The sequence below is a fragment of the Chiloscyllium punctatum genome, chromosome 47 (genome assembly GCF_047496795.1).
Source record: "Chiloscyllium punctatum isolate Juve2018m chromosome 47, sChiPun1.3, whole genome shotgun sequence".
Lineage (NCBI taxonomy): Eukaryota > Metazoa > Chordata > Chondrichthyes > Orectolobiformes > Hemiscylliidae > Chiloscyllium > Chiloscyllium punctatum.
In genome coordinates, this window is record NC_092785.1 from 42563152 (window position 1) to 42582395 (window position 19244).

Sequence of the window (19244 nt, forward strand, 5' to 3'; positions counted from 1 at the left end):
GTATCCCTGACCCTCCCCTATCGCCCTACTCTCCCTCCCTCATTCCCTGCTCCTCTCCCTCCCACATACACCCCTCTCCCCTCCCTCACACCTGTCCCCTCCCTCCCACCTTCCTCATATCCCCTCCCCCTCATTCCCCCACCCCCTCCCTCATACCCACCTCCCTCTCTCATACCCTCCTCCTTACCTTATGCCCCTCCCCCTCATAGCCCCTCCATCCCACATTCCCTCCCTCATACACCCCTCCCTCCATCATAGCCTCCTCCCTCATACCCCCCTCCCTCCCTCCCTCATACATCTCTCCCCTCCCCTCCTTCATATCGCCCCTCCCTCATACACACCTCCCCTCCCTCATACCCTCCCTCCCTCATACACCCCTCCCTCCGTCATAATCCCCTCCCTCATACATCCCTCTCTCCCTCAGACATCTCTCCCCTCCTTCATATCCCCCCTCCCTCCCTCATACACCCCTCCCTCTCTCCCACATACATCCCTTCCCTCCCTCATACTCACCCTCCCTTCCTCATACCCACCCTCCCTTCCTCATACCCCTCCTTCCCTCCCTCATACCCCTCCCACCCTCATACACCCCTCCCTCATACCCCTTCCTCCCTCCTTCATACACCCTTCCTCCCTCCCTCATACACCCCTCCCTCCCTCCTACCTCCCTCCCACCCTCCTACCCCCCTCTCTCCTACTCCCCCTCCCTCCCTCCTACCTCCTCCCTCCTATAACCCTCCCTCCTCCCCCTCCCACCCCAATCCCTCCTCTCCCTCACTCCCTCCGCCATCCTCCCTCCCTCCTACCTCCCTCCCTTCCTCCTACTCCCCTCCTCCTTCCCTCCCTTCCTCCTTACCCTCCCTCCCTCATTGCCCCTCCCTACCCCCCTACCTCCGTCCCTCCCACCCCCTTCCCTCATTGCCCCCCTACCTCCCACCCTCTTATCTCCCTCCCTCATTGCCCCTCCCTCCTACCTCCCTCCCTCCCCTCATTGCCCCTCTCTCCCTCATTTCCCCTCTCTCCCTCATTTCCCCTTCGTCCCTCCCTCCTACCTCCGTCCCTCATTGCCCCTCCAACCTACCTCCCTCCCTCATTGCCCCTCCCTACCTCATTGCCCCTCCTACCCCCTCCCTCTCTCCTACCCCCTCCCTCCTCATTGCCCCTCCTACCCCCTCCCTCCTACCCCCCTCCCTGCCCCTCCCTCTCTCCTACCCCCTCCCTCCTCATTGCCCCTCCTACCCCCCTCCCTCCTGCCCCTCCCTCTCTCCTACCCCCCTCCTCATTTCCCCCCCACCCTAATTGCCCTTCCTCCCTCAATGCCCCTCCCTCCTACCCCCCTCCCATTGCCCCCTCTCCTACCCCCTTTGCCCCTCCCCCCTCATTGCCCCTCCCCCCATTGCCCCTCCCCCCCTCATTGCCCCTCCCCCCCGGTGTAACGGTCGCGGCGCGTGGCGGTTGGTTTGAATATGAGCTCGCGCTCTCCACGATTGCCCCCGCCCCCCCCGCTCCGTAGCGATCCCTCTGGTCAGACAGCGGTACTGCATTTGCGCCCTTCGCCCCGCCCTTCGCCCCGCCCCCTTCCCCACTCGGTGACTCCGCCCTGACGAACACAGCAGGTCTCCCCCACTTCCGCCATAAACCTGCTCCACAGCGATCCCGCTGGTCAAACCGCGGTACCGCAACTAACCTCGGAGCTCAAACAAAAACAACCAAACCGACTTGAAAATTTAAAAAAAAACCGAAGGGGCTATATTTTTCCCCCAGTGCGATCGGATAGAATGACTTCCCCAGCGTTTAGTTTGCACCCTGGGGCTCGGCGGCGCTCCCAGGCGCGCTACCCGGCCGCCTAAAGGGCGGGGCGGGGGCGGGTGGACGGGGGTCCTCCTTGCGGGGCAGAGCTCCGCGCAGCGCGGGCAACGGAGGGAGGGGGGAGTTCCGGCCGCGGCTGCGGGGCACTGGGGGGCAAAATGGCCGCCTGAGCTGGCAACATGGTTGGGGATGGTGGATGGTGGATGGGAGCACTGAGGAGGTGGGGCAGAGGGAGGGAGGGAGGGATGGGAGCTGGGGTTGCATTGATTGTGTTTCCTAAAGGAAAAGGAAAGAATCATTTGGCCAACAGATATTAAAGCTTTGGGTTGGGTTGGGTTGGGGAGGAACAACAGTTGGGGTTGGCCAACTAGACCGGGACGGTCAAAGCGGCCAATTTGGGGTGACCCTTGCCGCTCCCTGGGGGGGGGCGGCTGGATGGAGGGAACGGGGAAGCCCACCCGCTTCGTTGGGGGCGGAGGGGTTGCTGAACAGATGGGTGCAGTCCAGCGGGGGGGCGGCGGAGGTGAGGGGTCAAAAGGTTGTTTTGCGGGTAATCTTCTTGAGAAGGTGTGGTCGGGATGGGGGGGGGGAGTTGAAACGTTGAAGCGTTAAAGAGCGTGGTGGCTCGGTGGGTTAGCGCCGCTGCCTCACGGCGCCAGGGGCTCTGGGGTTCGGTCCCACCCTTTAGGCGACCGACCGTCTGTCTGTGGAGTTTGCACATTGTCCACCCCCCACCGTGTTCTGCGTGGGTTCCTGCCAGTGCTCTGATTTCATCCACAGTCCAAAAATGTACAGGTTAGGGTGGATTGGCCATGCCAAACTGTCCCATAGTGTCCAGGGATGTGCAGGGTTGGGTGGATTGGCCGTGCTAAATTGTCCCTGTAGTGCCCCCATGGATGTGCAGGTTAGGGTGGATTGGCTGTGCTAAATTGTCCCCGTAGTGCCCAGGGATGTGCAGGTTAGGGTGGATTGGCCGTGCTAAATTGTCCCCGTAGTGCCCAGGGATGTACAGGTTTGGGTGGATGGGCCGTGCTAAATTGTCCTGTAGTGTTCTTGTGAGGTGGTGGGGGCGGGTGGTGAGACAGGATTTGAAACACCAACAGATGGGATTGAATCGGGGAGCAGTCTCGATGGGGCGAATGGCCTGGTTATACTGCTGCTTCATGCAGAGCGGTTTGGCGGTGCAGAACTGGACTGTTGCCAAAAGCAGCAACGACTTCACTGTTTTTCATCTTGTGTTCTATCAGGACACTTTGCAAGAACACCATTCTTTTGAGGCGGGGGGATTAAAGTTCATCGTGGACGAGAGGAGAGTGCCGGCCGTGTTGGTAAGTTGGACCCTGGGTTTATCTGCGCTTTGCATCACCTGTAAGTTGAACTTCTCTGTGATGTGTTGGAGCTTTACCTGATCTACGCATCAGAACAACTCACAAGAATACCACTGTAAAGACCCGGGCTTATACAATTAGCAGTAGGGCCTTGGTTAGTGTTGTAGAACAGAGAGACCTCGGGGTTCGGGGCCATCGTTATTTGAAGTTTGCATCACAAGTAGACAGGGTGGTTAAGAAGGCGTTTAGCTCGCTTACCCTACATTGCTCGGACCTTTTGAGTTGTAGCAGCTGAGTCGTCATGTTGAGGTTATACGGGACATTGGTGAGGTCTCGTCTGGATTGCCGTGTCCAGTTCCGGTCGCCCGGTTATAGGACGGATATTAACAACTGAAAGAACGGCGGATACTGTAAATCCGAAACAACAGAAGTTGCTGGAAAAGCTCAGCAGGTCTGGCAGCATCTGTGAAGAGAAATCCGAGTTAACGCTTCGGGTCTCAGAGCTGGAGAGGACATTATTGAAGCTGAAGAATAACCCACCAGCTCACATTTATCCCTCACTAATGGGGTAAAAACAATGACTGCAGATGCTGGAAGAGCACAGCAGTTCAGGCAGCATCCGAGGAGCTTCGAAATCGACGTTTCGGCCAAAAGCCCTTCATCAGGAATAAAAGCTGACTAACGGACCTAACACTACGGGCGATTTAGCACGGCCGACTCACCTGACCTGCACATCTTTGGACTGTGGGAGGAAACCGGAGCACACCCGCGCAGACACGGGGGGGGAACGTGCAAACTCCACACAAGACAGTCGCCCGAGGATGGAATCGAACCTGGCAACCCTGGTGCTGTGAGGCTGCCGTGCTAACCACTGAGCCACCGGGCCGCCCCAGTCTGGGATTATGTTGGGCCGAAGGGTCTGTTTCTGTTCTGTGTGACTCTGTGGTACCAATCAAGTGGTGGGGTGGGGTGGGGGGGGGCTGATGTGTCAAAGAGCAGGGAACATTTCAGCACAGGAACAAGCCCTTCGGCCCTCCAAGCCTGCGCCAACACATTTTGCCCTATCATATGAAAACTGTCTTCACGTACAGGATCCTTAACCCCCCGCTAACCCCCATTCCCTTCCTAGTCATATACTCATTCAATTGTGTCTGCTTCCACCACTCTGTGTGTGAAAAACATGCCTCACCCTTCTTTTACAAACGTCCCCCCCCCCCCTCCTGGCACCTTGAACCTGTGTCCCCTTGTAAATGACCCCCTGATAAAAGCCTCGAACTTTCCACTCGACCCATTCGCAATGTTATAAACTTCTAGCAGGTCACCCCCTCAACCTCCTGCATTCCAGTGAATACAGACCTAACCTTTCTTCGTTCCTAAAATCCCCCCGACCAGGCAAAACCCTGATTAAAACCTTCTCTGTCCCCTCTCCAAAGCATCCACGTCCTTCTAGTAATGGGGTGTTCTGGACCAGACCAAAACCCCTTCAAACATTTCAAGAAACGTAGCCCAAGATGTTTTTCTATGGTCGCATTCGATGTCACGGCACTGTTCACCTCCATCGACAAAACCCTCGCCAGAGAAACGATAGCCAACCTGCTGGACAGACAGAACAGACAACAGGACGGGGAACCTATCAACAAAGACGGCATACTCAAACTACTGGACCTGTGCCTCACAACACACTTCACGTTCAACAACCAAATATATGAACAAATCAACGGCACACCCATGGGCTCACCCATCTCTGGACTCACAGCAGAAGCGCTAATGCAAAGGTTAGAACAAACAGTCTTACCGCAAATTCAACCCAAACTCTGGGTCAGATATGTGGATGACACCTTTTGTAATCATTACAAACACAGAAATAGAGCACACACACCAGATCATCAACGCCACACTCCCAGGAATCCGATTCACTAGAGAGGAAGAAAAGGACAACCAACTCCCATTCCAAGACGTGATGGTACAGAGAACACCGAACGGAGAATTCACCACAAAGGTTTACAGGAAAGACACACACACAGACCAAGTCCTAAACTACGAAAGCAACCACCCCAACACACACACAAACGAAGTTGCATCAAGACCCTATTCAAAAGGGCCACAACACACTGCAGCACACCAGAACTGCAAAAAGAGGAAGAGGAACACCTATACAAGGTATTCGCCAAAAACAAATACCCTCGCAATTTCATCAACAGATGCCTAAGGGAAAGACAACGGAACGAGGACATGCCGCAACCCAAAGGACTAGCCACACTACCATATATCAGGAGCATTTCTGAACTGACAGCCAGACTACTGCAACCACTAGGACTCATAACAGCACACAAACCAACAGCCACGCTCAGACAACAACTCACCAGAACAAAGGACCCGATACCCAACATGAGCAAAACTAATATAGTGTACAAAATCCCATGCAAGGACTGCACAAAACACTACATAGGACAAACAGGAAGACAGCTAACAATCCTCATCCATGAACACCAACTAGCCACAAAACGACATGACCAGCTATCCTTAGTAGCCACACACGCAGAGGACAAGCAACATGAATTCGACGGGACAACACTACTATTATAGGACAAGCCAAACAGAGAACAGTCAGGGAATTCCTAGAGGCTTGGCACTCATCCACAGATTCAATCAACAAGCACATCGACCTGGACCCAATATACCGGCCACTACAGTGGACAGCTGGAAGCGGCAGAGACAAACCACTATAAATGCCGGAGGAAAGATCACAGAAGCCCTTCACAGGAGGCTCCCAAGCACTGAGGATGTCACCTAGACAGGGGACGAAACGTCTGCAACACAAACTCCCAGCTCGGCGAACAGAACCACAACAACGAGCACCCGAGCTATAAATCTTCTCACAAACTTTGAGTGATAGTAAATAATAGAGAAACAGTGGCAAAAGCAAAAACCCAGGGACAGGCGAATGTTAAAGAGTTTGTGAGTCCATTCAGTATTCTAACCACAGTAGGGTAGAAACGGTTTTGAAACCGGCTGGTGGGTGTGTTCAGGCTTCTGTACCTTCTCCCCGATGGTAGAGATTGTGGAAAAACATTGCCAGGGTGGGATGGATCTTTGAGAATGATGGCGGCCTTGTCTTGACAGTGGGCCTGGGAGATGGATTCGAGAGATGTGGAGGGGAGATGTGGAGAGGGTGTTTGCCGTGATGGGGGTGTGTGGGTGGGTGTGCGCGTGTGTGTTTGGGTGGGTGTGTGTTCTGCTTGGGTGTGTGTGTTTGGGTGGGTGTGTGTGGTGGGTGGATGTGCTCGTGTGTGTGGTGGGTGTACGTGTGTGCACGTGTGGTGGGTGTACGTGTGTGTGATGGGTTGGTGTGTGCTCGTGCGTGAGAGTGGGGGTGTGTGCTTGCGTGTGAACGGGTGTGTATATGTGTGTGTGTGTGTGTGTTTGGGTGGGTATGTGTGGTGGGTGTGTGTGTGTGTGTTTGGGTGTGTGTGGTGTGTGTGTGTGTGTGTATGGGTGTGTGTGTGTGTGTGTGTATGTGTGTGTGTTTGGGTGTGTATGTGTGGTGTGTGTGTGTGTGTATGTGTGGTGTGTGTGTGTGTGTGTATGTGTGGTGTGTGTGTGTGTGTGTTTGGGTGTGTATGTGTGGTGTGTGTGTGTTTGGGTGTGTATGTGTGGTGTGTGTGTGTGTGTTTGGGTGGGTATGTGTGGTGTGTGTGTGTGTGGTGTGTGTATGTGTGTGTGTGTTTGGGTGGGTATGTGTGGTGTGTGTTTGGGTGTGTGTGTGTGTTTGGGTGTGTATGTGTGTGTGTGTTTGGGTGTGTATGTGTTTGGGTGTGTATGTGTGTGTGTGTGTGTGTGTGTATGTGTGTGTGTGTTTGGGTGTGTATGTGTTTGGGTGTGTATGTGTGTGTGTGTTTGGGTGTGTATGTGTGTGTGTGTTTGGGTGTGTATGTGTTTGGGTGTGTTTGGGTGTGTATGTGTTTGGGTGTGTATGTGTGTGTGTGTTTGGGTGTGTATGTGTGTGTGTGTTTGGGTGTGTATGTGTGGTGTGTGTTTGGGTGTGTATGTGTGGTGTGTGTTTGGGTGTGTATGTGTGGTGTGTGTGTATGTGTGTGTGTGTTTGGGTGGGTATGTGTGGTGTGTGTGTGTGTGTGTGTTTGGGTGGGTGTGTGTGTGTGTGTGTGTTTGGGTGGGTATGTGTGTGTGTGTGTGTGTGTTTGGGTGGGTATGTGTGTGTGTGTGTGTGTTTGGGTGGGTATGTGTGGTGTGTGTGTGTGTTTGGGTGGGTATGTGTGGTGTGTGTGTGTGTGTTTGGGTGGGTATGTGTGGTGTGTGTGTGTGTGTTTGGGTGGGTATGTGTGGTGTGTGTGTGTGTGTTTGGGTGGGTATGTGTGGTGTGTGTGTGTGTGTTTGGGTGGGTATGTGTGGTGTGTGTGTGTGTGTTTGGGTGGGTATGTGTGGTGTGTGTGTGTGTTTGGGTGGGTATGTGTGGTGTGTGTGTGTGTGTTTGGGTGGGTATGTGTGGTGTGTGTGTGTGTGTGTGTGTTTGGGTGGGTATGTGTGGTGTGTGTGTGTGTTTGGGTGGGTATGTGTGGTGTGTGTGTGTTTGGGTGGGTATGTGTGGTGTGTGTGTTTGGGTGGGTATGTGTGGTGTGTGAGTGGGTGTGTGTGTGTGTTTGGGTGTGTATGTGTGGTGTGTGTGTGTGTGGGTGTGTGTGTGTGTTTGGGTGTGTATGTGTGGTGTGTGTGTGTGTGTGTTTGGGTGGGTATGTGTGGTGTGTGAGTGTGTGAGTGGGTGTGTGTGTGTGTTTGGGTGGGGTATGTGTGGTGTGTGAGTGGGTGTGTGTGTGTGTTTGGGTGGGGTATGTGTGGTGTGTGAGTGTGTGAGTGGGTGTGTGTGTTTGGGTGGGGTATGTGTGGTGTGTGAGTGTGTGAGTGGGTGTGTGTGTGTGTTTGGGTGGGGTATGTGTGGTGTGTGAGTGTGTGTGTGTGTGTGTTTGGGTGGGTATGTGTGGTGTGTGAGTGTGTGTGTGTGTGTTTGGGTGGGGTATGTGTGGTGCGTGAGTGTGTGGGTGTGTGTGTGTGTGTTTGGGTGGGTATGTGTGGTGTGTGAGTGTGTGTGTGTGTGTGTTTGGGTGGGGTATGTGTGGTGCGTGAGTGTGTGGGTGTGTGTGTGTGTGTTTGGGTGGGTATGTGTGGTGCGTGAGTGTGTGTGTGTGAGAGTGGGTATGTGTGGTGTGTATATGTGTGTGTGAGAGTGGGTATGTGTGGTGCGTGAGTGTGTGTGTGGGTGTGTGTGTGCGGGGAGAGTCAGGACCATCCTCTCAGGGTCAGGGCTCACCCACTGAAGATCTCTGCAGCCCGTACGTTGTGTTTTCCAGGTCCCAGGTAAAGATGGGACGGTCTTCGAAGGACAAACGGGATATTTACTACCGCTTGGCCAAAGAGGAGGGTTGGAGAGCAAGGAGCGCTTTTAAACTTCTTCAACTGGACCAAGAGTATAATCTCTTCCAAGGTAATGACCCATACTGTATTGGCCTCTTCACTGCTTGGCTCTGGATGAACAAGGCGCAGGTTTGGGGTGGGGGTGGGGAGGGGAGAGAGAGAGAGAGCTAGGCCTGAGGCAGAGTGTAAAAAACACAGACTCTAGAAGAACAGTGGAACGCTCTGTTCAATCTGCGAGAGAGAGAGAGAGAGAGAGACAGGCGGGGTTAACATTTCCATACCACCCCCTGGTTGTAACGAGTAGCGATGCAGCTTCAGCAGGTCATTAGGACAGTACGTGGGATGGGGGCGCGTAAATGGGATACTGGAGTTAGAACGTTTGGTTGCGGTTACACAGGGGTCGAGAGTGTGACCATAGAGATGTACAGCACAGTAACAGACCCTTCGGTCCAACCTGTCCATGCCGACCAGATATCCCAACCCAATCTAGTCCCACCTTCCAGTACCCAGCCCATATCCCTCTCAACCCTCCCTATTCAGATGCCTCTTAAATGTTGTAATTGTACCAGCCTCCACCACATCCTCTGGCAGCTCATTCCATACACGTACCACCCTCTGGGTGAAAAAGTTGCCCCTTAGGTCTCTTTTATATCTTTCTCCTCTCACCCTAAGCCTATGCCCCTCTAGTTCTGGACTCCCCCGCCCCAGGGGGAAAAGACCTTGTCTATTTACCCTGTCCATGCCCCTCATAATTTTATAAACCTCTATAAGGTCACCCCTCAGCCTCCGATGCTCCAGGGAAAACAGCCCCAGCCTGTTCAACCTCTCCCTCTAGCTCAAACCCTCCAGCCCTGGCAACATCCTTGTAAATCTTTTCTGAGCCCTTTCAAGTTTCACAACATCTTTCCGATAGGAAGGAGACCAGAATTGCACGCAATATTCCAACAGTGGCCTAACCAATGTCCTGTACAGCCGCAACATGACCCTCCCAACCCCCTGTACTGGGAATGTGGCATTGCCTCATTCCTGTTGAAGGCCTCATGCCCGAAACGTCGACTCTCCTGCCCCTCGGATGCTGCGCTTTTCCGGCACCTCACTCTCGACTCTGAACTGCAGCATCTGCAGTCCTCACTTCCTACGGTTCCACCGGACCTGAATGAGAGCACATCCCGAGCACCGTGAGCTACTTCGGCCTTGTTTAACAAAGACGGTGAGAATCTGTCTGTCAGAAGGGAGTCCCCGTGGTGTTTCCAGCTCCTTTTCTTCACTCGCTTGTTGATTGGGGGTCGGGGGGGGGGGGTGTCACCATTTCTCTGCCACCCCCTGAGGAAAGGGCATTGAGTTGCCCTGTCGAAGCGCGACAGTCCGTGTGGCACATGGGGAAGGGAGTTCCGGGATTTGGACCCAGTGACAGGAAAGCAATGACTGATATCGTTCCCACAGAACGTTGAGTCTGGGGGCGAGGGTGGTGCTTCCACCCCCCCACCCCACGCCTGCTGCCCCCTTGTCTTTCCAGTGGTGGGGGTAGGGGGGTGGTGGGTTTGAAGGTGCTGTCAGAGGAGCCTCGGTGAGTTACTGCAGTGCATCTTGTAGATGGCAGTTACTGCTTACCCCCTGCATCGGTGTTGGAGCTCAGCCGAGCATTCCTAACGAGCCCAGCGGTTGCAGTGCGTCGATGGTGGAGGGAGAGAGTGTTGAAGGTGGGGGTCAGTGTGTCGGTCAAGTGTGGGGAGGTGGGGTTGCTCTGTCCCTGGACTGTGTTGAGCTTCTCGAGTGTTGTTGGAGCTGCCCCCGTCCAGGGCAAGTGGGGAGTATTCCCTCACCCTCCTGATTTGTGTCTTGTCGATGGTGGGACAGGGCTTTGGGGGGAGAGTCAGGAGGGGAGTTACTCGCTGCAGGATTCCCAGCCTCTGACCCGATGGGGGGAGAGTCAGGAGGGGAGTTACTCGCTGCAGGATTCCCAGCCTCTGACCCGATGGTGGGAGAGTCAGGAGGGGAGTTACTCGCTGTAGGATTCCCAGCCTCTGAACCGATGGGGGGAGAGTCAGGAGGGGAGTTACTCGCTGCAGGATTCCCAGCCTCTGACCCGATGGGGGGAGAGTCAGGAGGGGAGTTACTCGCTGCAGGATTCCCAGCCTCTGACCCGATGGGGGGAGAGTCAGGAGGGGAGTTACTCGCTGCAGGATTCCCAGCCTCTGACCCGATGGGGGGAGAGTCAGGAGGGGAGTTACTCGCTGCAGGATTCCCAGCCTCTGACCCGATGGGGGGAGAGTCAGGAGGGGAGTTACTCGCTGCAGGATTCCCAGCCTCTGACCCGATGGTGGGAGAGTCAGGAGGGGAGTTACTCGCTGCAGGATTCCCAGCCTCTGACCCGATGGGGGGAGAGTCAGGAGGGGAGTTACTCGCTGCAGGATTCCCAGCCTCTGACCCGATGTGGGAGAGTCAGGAGGGGAGTTACTCGCTGCAGGATTCCCAGCCTCTGACCCGATGGGGGGGAGAGTCAGGAGGGGAGTTACTCGCTGGAGGATTCCCAGCCTCTGACCCGATGGGGGGAGAGTCAGGAGGGGAGTTACTCGCTGCAGGATTCCCAGCCTCTGACCCGATGGGGGGAGAGTCAGGAGGGGAGTTACTCGCTGCAGGATTCCCAGCCTCTGAACCGATGGGGGGAGAGTCAGGAGGGGAGTTACTCGCTGCAGGATTCCCAGCCTCTGACCTGCTCCTGGAGCCGCTGGATTGATCTGGGGCTGGGTCCCAGTTCAGTTTTTGATCAATGGTAACCCCCAGGATGTTGATCGTGCGGGTGTGGGATTCAATGAGGGTAACGCCATCGATCGTCAAGGGGGCGATGGTTAGAGTCTCTCTTGTTGGCGATAGTCATTACCTGGCTCCCGTGTGGGGCGAATCCTCTCTGCCCCCTTGTCAGCCTGAGCCTGGATACTGTCCCGATCTTGCTGCAGTTTGGACAGGCATCACTTCAGTATCGAAGGCGGGGTAATTGGTCTTCTGTTCAGTCCTGATGGGATACGTTTCAGACTAACCGGAATGCTTCCCTCCCCAGGGGTATGCAGGGCAGTCGATCTGTGTGCCGCCCCCGGTAGTTGGAGTCAGGTCCTCAGTCGGAAACTCAGGTCAGTTTTGGACAAGGGGGTCTCCTTTCCCTGTCGGAGTCACCTTCCCCCTACCCCTCTTCTTGGAAAATCCCCCGCTCACACTTCCTGTTGCGATGTAAGCTGCTCTGTTGTCTCTCCTTGTCAGCCCCTTGTGCCTTCTCTTCTTATCGCCCACCCCCCCACACGACCCAAGACTGTACGCTGCGCCCCAGGTGTGGTATCACCATGGTCCTGTGTGGGTTGGAGCAAGACTGAGTGCAGATCCGATGGACCAAATGGCCTCCTGCAGCCACTTTGTGATTGTTCTCTCTCACCCCCCCGATCCCTTAGTGATAAGGGCTAATGGAACGATTTGCCTTCCTAATTGGTCGCTTTCCCTGCTCTACAATCTTCCCGTTGACACCTGGATCTCCCCACACAGCGTTTTCCACGCCCTCCACGTTTCAAAAAAGGATTCTGCTTTCTGTTTTTCCCACACGTTTGGCTAATTTCACACATCTCCGTGATGGATTCCATCGGTCACTGACTGCATATTGACTCACTGTAAATGTTCGCTGTGGCCCTGGGTGAAGAGCTTTTTCTTAATGTGATCAACTGTCACGGTGCAGTTATGGGTGATGGCCACCAGGTGGCTGTGAGGCACCAAGTTATTTCTGGATGTAAACCGTCACGGTGCAGTTATGGGTGATGGCCACCAGGTGGCTGTGAGGCACCATGTTATTTCTGGATGTAAACCGTCACGGTGCAGTTATGGGTGATGGCCACCAGGTGGCTGTGAGGCACCATGTTATTTCTGTATGTAAACTGTCATGGTGCAGTTATGGGTGATGGCCCCCAGGTGGCTGTGAGGCACCATGTTATTTCTGTATGTAAACTGTCATGGTGCAGTTATGGGTGATGGCCCCCAGGTGGCTGTGAGGCACCATGTTATTTCTGTATGTAAACCGTCACGGTGCAGTTATGGGTGATGGCCACCAGGTGGTTTTCCAACTCCTTCCCAACTAACTGTGACCAATTTGGCCAAATAACCACCCCTCCCCCTTCCCCCCCCCCCCCCCCCCCCCCACCCCCCCCCCCACCCGCTAACCTTTACTCCTGATATTCCAGGAAGGAAGATCCCAACAGTTCGGAGGTCAAGATCGTTGCCGTGGATCTACAGGCCATGGCGCCGCTCCCTGGGGTCATTCAGATCCAGGGAGACATCACCAAGGTAACGCTGGGAAAGGTGGGCTAGGATGGAGAGAGGCTGGCGGTGAGGGGGAAGGGGCTCAGTGAATATATTCAAGCGCAGGGTAAGAGAGGTTGGGGAGGGAGTGGAGCGTTTTGGGGTTCGGCCGACAGGGAAGTGGGGTCGAGACCACAGACCGATCAAACCCGAATGGGGACGGCAGGCCGAGTGGCCTCCAGCTGGTCCTAGCTCGTCCGCCATGGCTATCAGAGATGGGTAGCCGACTTCGAACTGAGAGAGAGAGAGAGCCCTGGGTCACCAACAAACTAACCTTTTCTCTTCCTGGTCTTGTAGGTGTCGACTGCTCAGGAGATTATCAAACACTTTGAGGGGCACGCTGCAGATTTGGTGGTTTGCGACGGAGCACCAGATGGTATGATGACAGACCCCCCCACCCCCCCCTACTGTAGCGGGGCAGCGCCATGTGCTGGCGGGTCACTGGGTACAGGTCACCCCACAGTAAGGTGGACCCCAGCCTGATCCCAATGCTGAGGGCCCATTGTCATTCACTTCACCCGATCAGAGCCCAGTGTCCTGGGAGGGTTGGATGGGGGGACAGTGTAGAGGGAGCTTTACTCTGTATCTAACCCCGTGCTGTCCCTGTCCCTGGGAGTGTTTGATGGGGGGGACAGTGTAGAGGGAGCTTTACTCTGTATCTAACCCCGTGCTGTCCCTGTCCCTGGGAGTGTTTGATGGGGGGGACAGTGTAGAGGGAGCTTTACTCTGTATCTAACCCCGTGCAGTCCCTGTCCCTGGGAGGGTTTGATGGGGGGTCAGTGTAGAGGGAGCTTTACTCTGTATCTAACTCCGTGCTGTCCCTTTCCCTGGGAGGGTTTGATGGGGGACAGTGTAGAGAGAGCTTTACTCTGTATCTAACCCCGTGCTGTCCCTGTCCCTGGGAGGGTCGGCTGGGGGACAGTGTAGAGGGAGCTTTACTCTGTATCTAACCCCGTGCTGTTCCTGTCCCTGGGAGTGTTTGATGGGGGGGGGACAGTGTAGAGAGAGCTTTACTCTGTATCTAACCGTGTGCTGTCCCTGTCCCTGGGAGTGTTTGATGGAGGGAGGGGGAGCAGTGTGGAGGGAGCTTTACCTTCAGTTTGCTAGCGGGTGTGGATATAGTGCAGAGCTTGGTGTTGCTGAGTGATGGGCTGTATATTTCTCGATAATCTCTCTAATATAACTCTCTCTCTCTCTCTCTCTCTGTCTGTCGGTTGGTGCAGTAACTGGACTACATGATATCGATGAGTACATTCAAGCCCAGCTCCTGCTTGCGGTCAGTATTGTCAGAAACCCCCGCCCCCACCACCATCGGGAACACAGTGATAGCACCACGTTTGTGCAATAGGCAACCCCTCCCCCCATCTCACCCACACCCCCCACACACAGAGTACTCTCTGTCCTTTCAGTGAACAGGCCAGAGGTCAGTGCTCTTCCCCTCTCTGTGTCTTTGACAGTCTCCACCTCTCCCCACAGGAGCAAGACCCCCCCCTCTCTCTCTCCCCGCGGGAGTGAGTCCCCCCTATTCTCCCCCCTCTCTCTCCCTGCGGGAGTGAGTCCCCCCCGTTCTCCCCCCTCTCTCTCCCTGCGGGAGTGAGTCCCCCCCCGTTCTCCCCCCTCTCTCTCTCCCTGCGGGAGTGAGTCCCCCCTATTCTCCCCCCTCTCTCTCCCTGCAGGTATGAGTCCCCCCTGTTCTCCCCCCTCTCTCTCCCTGCGGGAGTGAGTCCCCCCCGTTCTCCCCCCTCTCTCTCTCCCTGCGTGAGTGAGTCCCCCCCCGTTCTCCCCCCTCTCTCTCTCCCTGTGGGAGTGAGTCCCCCCTGTTCTCCCCCCCCTCTCTCTCCCTGTGGGAGTGAGTCCCCCCTGTTCTCCCCCCTCTCTCTCTCCCTGCAGGTATGAGACCCCCCTGTTCTCCCCCCTCTCTCTCCCTGTGGGAGTGAGTCCCCCCTGTTCTCCCCCCCCTCCCTCTCCCTGTGGGAGTGAGTCCCCCCCGTTCTCCCCCCTCTCTCTCCCTGTGGGAGTGAGTCCCCCCTGTTCTCCCCCCTCTCTCTCCCTGTGGGAGTGAGTCCCCCCCGTTCTCTCCCCCCTCTCTCTCCCTGTGGGAGTGAGTCCCCCCTGTTCTCCCCCCCTCTCTCTCCCTGTGGGAGTGAGTCCCCCCTGTTCTCCCCCCTCTCTCTCTCCCTGTGGGAGTGAGTCCCCCCCGTTCTCCCCCCTCTCTCTCCCTGTGGGAGTGAGTCCCCCCCGTTCTCCCCCCCTCTCTCTCCCTGTGGGAGTGAGTCTCCCCCCGTTCTCCCCCCCTCTCTCTCCCTGTGGGAGTGAGTCCCCCCTGTTCTCCCCCCTCTCTCTCTCCCTGTGGGAGTGAGTCTCCCCCGTTCTCCCCCCTCTCTCTCTCCCTGTGGGAGTGAGTCCCCCCTGTTCTCCCCCCTCTCTCTCCCTGTGGGAGTGAGTCCCCCCTGTTCTCCCCCCTCTCTCTCTCCCTGTGGGAGTGAGTCCCCCCTGTTCTCCCCCCTCTCTCTCTCCCTGCGGGAGTGAGTCCCCCCTGTTCTCCCCCCTCTCTCTCTCCCTGTGGGAGTGAGTCCCCCCTGTTCTCCCCCCTCTCTCTCTCCCTGCGGGAGTGAGTCCCCCCTGTTCTCCCCCCTCTCTCTCTCCCTGTGGGAGTGAGTCCCCCCCGTTCTCTCCCCCCTCTCTCTCCCTGCGGGAGTGAGTCTCCCCCGTTCTCCCCCCTCTCTCCCTGTGGGAGTGAGTCCTCCCCTCTCTCTCCCTGTGGGAGTGAGTCCCCCCCGTTCTCCCCCCCTCTCTCTCTCTCCCCGCGTGAGTGAGTCCCCCCCCGTTCTCCCCCCTCTCCCTGTGGGAGTGAGTCCCCCCCCGTTCTCCCCCCTCTCTCTCCCTGTGGGAGTGAGTCCCCCCCGTTCTCCCCCCTCTCTCTCCCCACGTGAGTGAGTCCCCCCCCATTCTCCCCCCTCTCTCTCTCTCCCCGCGTGAGTGAGTCCCCCCCCGTTCTCCCCCCTCTCTCTCCCTGTGGGAGTGAGTCCCCCCCGTTCTCCCCCCTCTCTCTCTCCCCGCGTGAGTGAGTCCCCCCCCTGTTCTCCCCCCTCTCTCTCTCCCCGCGTGAGTGAGTGCCCCCCGTTCTCCCCCCTCTCTCTCTCCCCCGCGTGAGTGAGTCCCCCCCGTTCTCCCCCCTCTCTCTCCCCACGTGAGTGAGTCCCCCCCCGTTCTCCCCCCTCTCTCTCCCTGCGGGAGTGAGTCCCCCCTGTTCTCCCCCCCTCTCTCTCTCCCCGCGTGAGTGAGTCCCCCCCCGTTCTCCCCCCTCTCTCTCCCCCGCGTGAGTGAGTCCCCCCTGTTCTCCCCCCTCTCTCTCCCTGTGGGAGTGAGTCCCCCCCGTTCTCCCCCCTCTCTCTCCCTGCAGGTATGAGTCCCCCCCGTTCTCTCCCCCCTCTCTCTCTCCCTGTGGGAGTGACTCCCCCCCGTTCTCTCCCCCCTCTCTCTCTCCCTGTGGGAGTGAGTCCCCCCTGTTCTCCCCCCTCTCTCTCTCCCTGTGGGAGTGAATCCCCCCTGTTCTCCCCCCCTCTCTCTCTCCCTGTGGGAGTGAGTCTCCCCCGTTCTCCCCCCTCTCTCTCTCCCTGTGGGAGTGAGTCCCCCCCGTTCTCCCCCCTCTCTCTCTCCCTGCGGGAGTGAGTCCCCCCTGTTCTCCCCCCTCTCTCTCTCCCTGTGGGAGTGAGTCCCCCCCCCGTTCTCCCCCTCTCTCTCCCTGTGGGAGTGAGTCCCCCCCGTTCTCCCCCCTCTCTCTCCCTGTGGGAGTGAGTCTGAGTCCCCCCCCGTTCTCCCCCTCTCTCTCCCTGTGGGAGTGAGTCCCCCCCGTTCTCCCCCCTCTCTCTCCCTGTGGGAGTGAGTCCCCCCCCCCCCCCCGGTCTCCCCCCCTCTCCCTATGGGAGGTGAGGCCCCCCCCCCCCCGTTCTCCCCCCCTCTCCCTGCGGGAGTGAGTCCCCCCCCCCCTCCCTCCCCCTCTCCCTGTGGGAGTGAGTCCCCCCCCCGTTCTCCCCCCCTCTCTCTCCCTGTGGGAGTGAGTCCCCCCCGTTCTCCCCCCTCTCTCTCCCTGTGGGAGTGAGTCCCCCCCGTTCTCCCCCCTCTCTCTCCCTGTGGGAGTGAGTCCCCCCTGTTCTCCCCCCCTCTCTCTCTCCCTGTGGGAGTGAGTCCCCCCTGTTCTCCCCCCCCTCTCTCTCTCCCTGTGGGAGTGAGTCCCCCCTGTTCTCCCCCCCTCTCTCTCTCCCTGCGGGAGTGAGTCCCCCCTGTTCTCCCCCCCTCTCTCTCTCCCTGTGGGAGTGAGTCCCCCCCGTTCTCCACCCCCCTCTCTCGCGCTCCCTGCGGGAGTGAGTCCCCCCCGTTCTCCCCCCTCTCTCTCTCCCTGCGGGAGTGAGTCCCCCCCGTTCTCCCCCCTCTCTCGCTCCCTGTGGGAGTGAGTCCCCCCTGTTCTCCCCCCTCTCTCTCTCCCTGCGGGAGTGAGTCCCCCCCGTTCTCCCCCCTCTCTCTCTCCCTCACGTGAGTGAGTCCCCCCCGTTCTCCCCCCCTCTCTCTCCCTGTGGGAGTGAGTCCCCCCCCCCCCGTTCTCTCCCCCCTCTCCCTGTGGGAGTGAGTCCCCCCCCCCCCGTTCTCCCCCCTCTCTCTCCCTGTGGGAGTGAGTCCCCCCCCCCCCCGTTCTCCCCCCTCTCTCTCCCTGTGGGAGTGAGTCCCCCCCCCGTTCTCCCCCCTCTCCCCTGCGGGAATGAGTCCCCCTCCCATTCTCCCCCCCTCCCTCTCCCTGCGGGAATGAGTCCCCCCCTCCCATTCTCCCCCCTCCCATTCTCCCCCCCTCCCATTCTCCCCCCTCCCATTCTCCACCCTCCCTCTCCCTGCGGGAATGAGTCCCCCCCTCCCATTCTCCCCCCCTCCCTCTCCCTGCGGGTATGAGTCCCCCCCTCCCATTCTCCCCCCTCCCATTCTCCCCCCTCCCATTCTCCCCCCTCCCATTCTCCCCCCTCCCATTCTCCCCCCTCCCATTCTCCCCCCTCCCATTCTCCCCCCCTCCCATTCTCCCCCCCTCTCTCTCCCTGCGGGAATGAGTCCCCCCCTCCCATTCTCCCCCCTCCCTCTCCCTGCGGGAATGAGTGTCCCCCCCCCCTCCCTGCAGAAGTGAGTCCCCCCTGTTCTCCCCCCTCTCTCTCCCTGCGGGACTGAGTCCCCCCCTCCCTCTCCCAGCGGGACTGAGCCCCCCCCCCCCCCCCCCCCCCCCCCCCACCCACCCCCTGCAGAAGTGAGTCCCCCCTGTTCTCTCTGAGGGAGTGAGCGCTGGGATAGGTTTAGGATGAGCAGGAGATAGTGTGGGATGTAGACAGGGACCTGGAGTAATCTGACCAGCCATGACCAGTGTGTGGGAGGGGGTTAGTCTGTAGAGGTGACCGAACGGCCTCTTCCTGATCAGAGGGGCAGCCCAGGGATTCTCCAAGTGAGGTCCTGGATTCGAAATGAAGGGGGAGAGTCTTGAGGTGCGGTTCGATGAGGGGGGAAGGAGGCGTTGCCGGGAATGTTGTCCACGTGTGAACCTGTTTGCTGTCTTCCCAAACACAACAGGCTCTGAACATTACCACCCACGTCCTGAAACACAGTGGAACCTTGGTGGCTAAGGTAGGCACCCCATCGCACTGTGGTGTTGGGGACTCCCCCCCTCCGACAGTGCCCACTCCCTCAGCACTGACCCTTGCACAGCCCCCGCTCCCTCAGCACTGACCCTCCCTCAGCACTGACCCGTCCCACAGCACTGACCCTCCCTCAGCACTGACCCTCCCACAGCACTGACCCTCCCTCAGCACTGACCCTCCCACAGCCCCCGCTCCCTCAGCACTGACCCTCCCTCAGCACTGACCCTCCCTCAGCACTGACCCTCCCACAGCACTGACCCTCCCTCAGCACTGACCCTCCCACAGCACTGACCCTCCCACAGCACTGACCCTCCCTCAGCACTGACCCTCCCACAGCACTGACCCTCCCTCAGCACTGACCCCTCCCACAGCCCCCGCTCCCTCAGCACTGACCCTCCCACAGCGCCCACTCGGCCCACAGCACTGACCCTCCCTCAGCACTGACCCTCCCTCAGCACTGACCCTCCCTCAGCACTGACCCTCCCACAGCCCCCGCTCCCTCAGCACTGACCCTCTGACAGTGCCCACTCCCTCAGCACTGACCCTCCCACAGCCCCCACTCCCTCAGCACTGACCCTCGCACACAGCCCCTCTCTCCCTCCGCACTGACCCTCCCACAGCCCCCACTCCCTCAGCACTGACCCTCCCACAGCCCCCCACTCCCTCAGCACTGACC

General features: G+C 58.1%; 3 protein-coding genes across 3 annotated transcripts in view; 1 reads left to right on the forward strand and 2 right to left on the reverse strand.

The window, feature by feature from the left end:
* LOC140468612 (uncharacterized) overlaps positions 1 to 19244 on the reverse strand; it is a 1157363-nt gene that overhangs the window by 1117045 nt on the left and 21074 nt on the right. The window lies entirely within an intron of this gene.
* The window catches only part of LOC140468686 (T-cell surface glycoprotein CD3 zeta chain-like), a 684153-nt gene that overhangs the window by 388063 nt on the left and 276846 nt on the right, over positions 1 to 19244 (reverse strand). The gene's annotated exons all lie outside the window — the stretch shown is intronic.
* ftsj1 (FtsJ RNA 2'-O-methyltransferase 1) lies at positions 1922 to 18671 on the forward strand. The gene is made up of 8 exons (XM_072564709.1): positions 1922 to 2029; positions 3057 to 3137; positions 8501 to 8634; positions 11623 to 11692; positions 12782 to 12884; positions 13197 to 13275; positions 14123 to 14175; positions 18501 to 18671. The coding sequence occupies exons 3-8, from the start codon at positions 8514 to 8516 to the stop codon at positions 18654 to 18656; spliced, it is 582 nt and encodes a 193-aa protein (XP_072420810.1). The 5' UTR covers positions 1922 to 2029; positions 3057 to 3137; positions 8501 to 8513; the 3' UTR covers positions 18657 to 18671.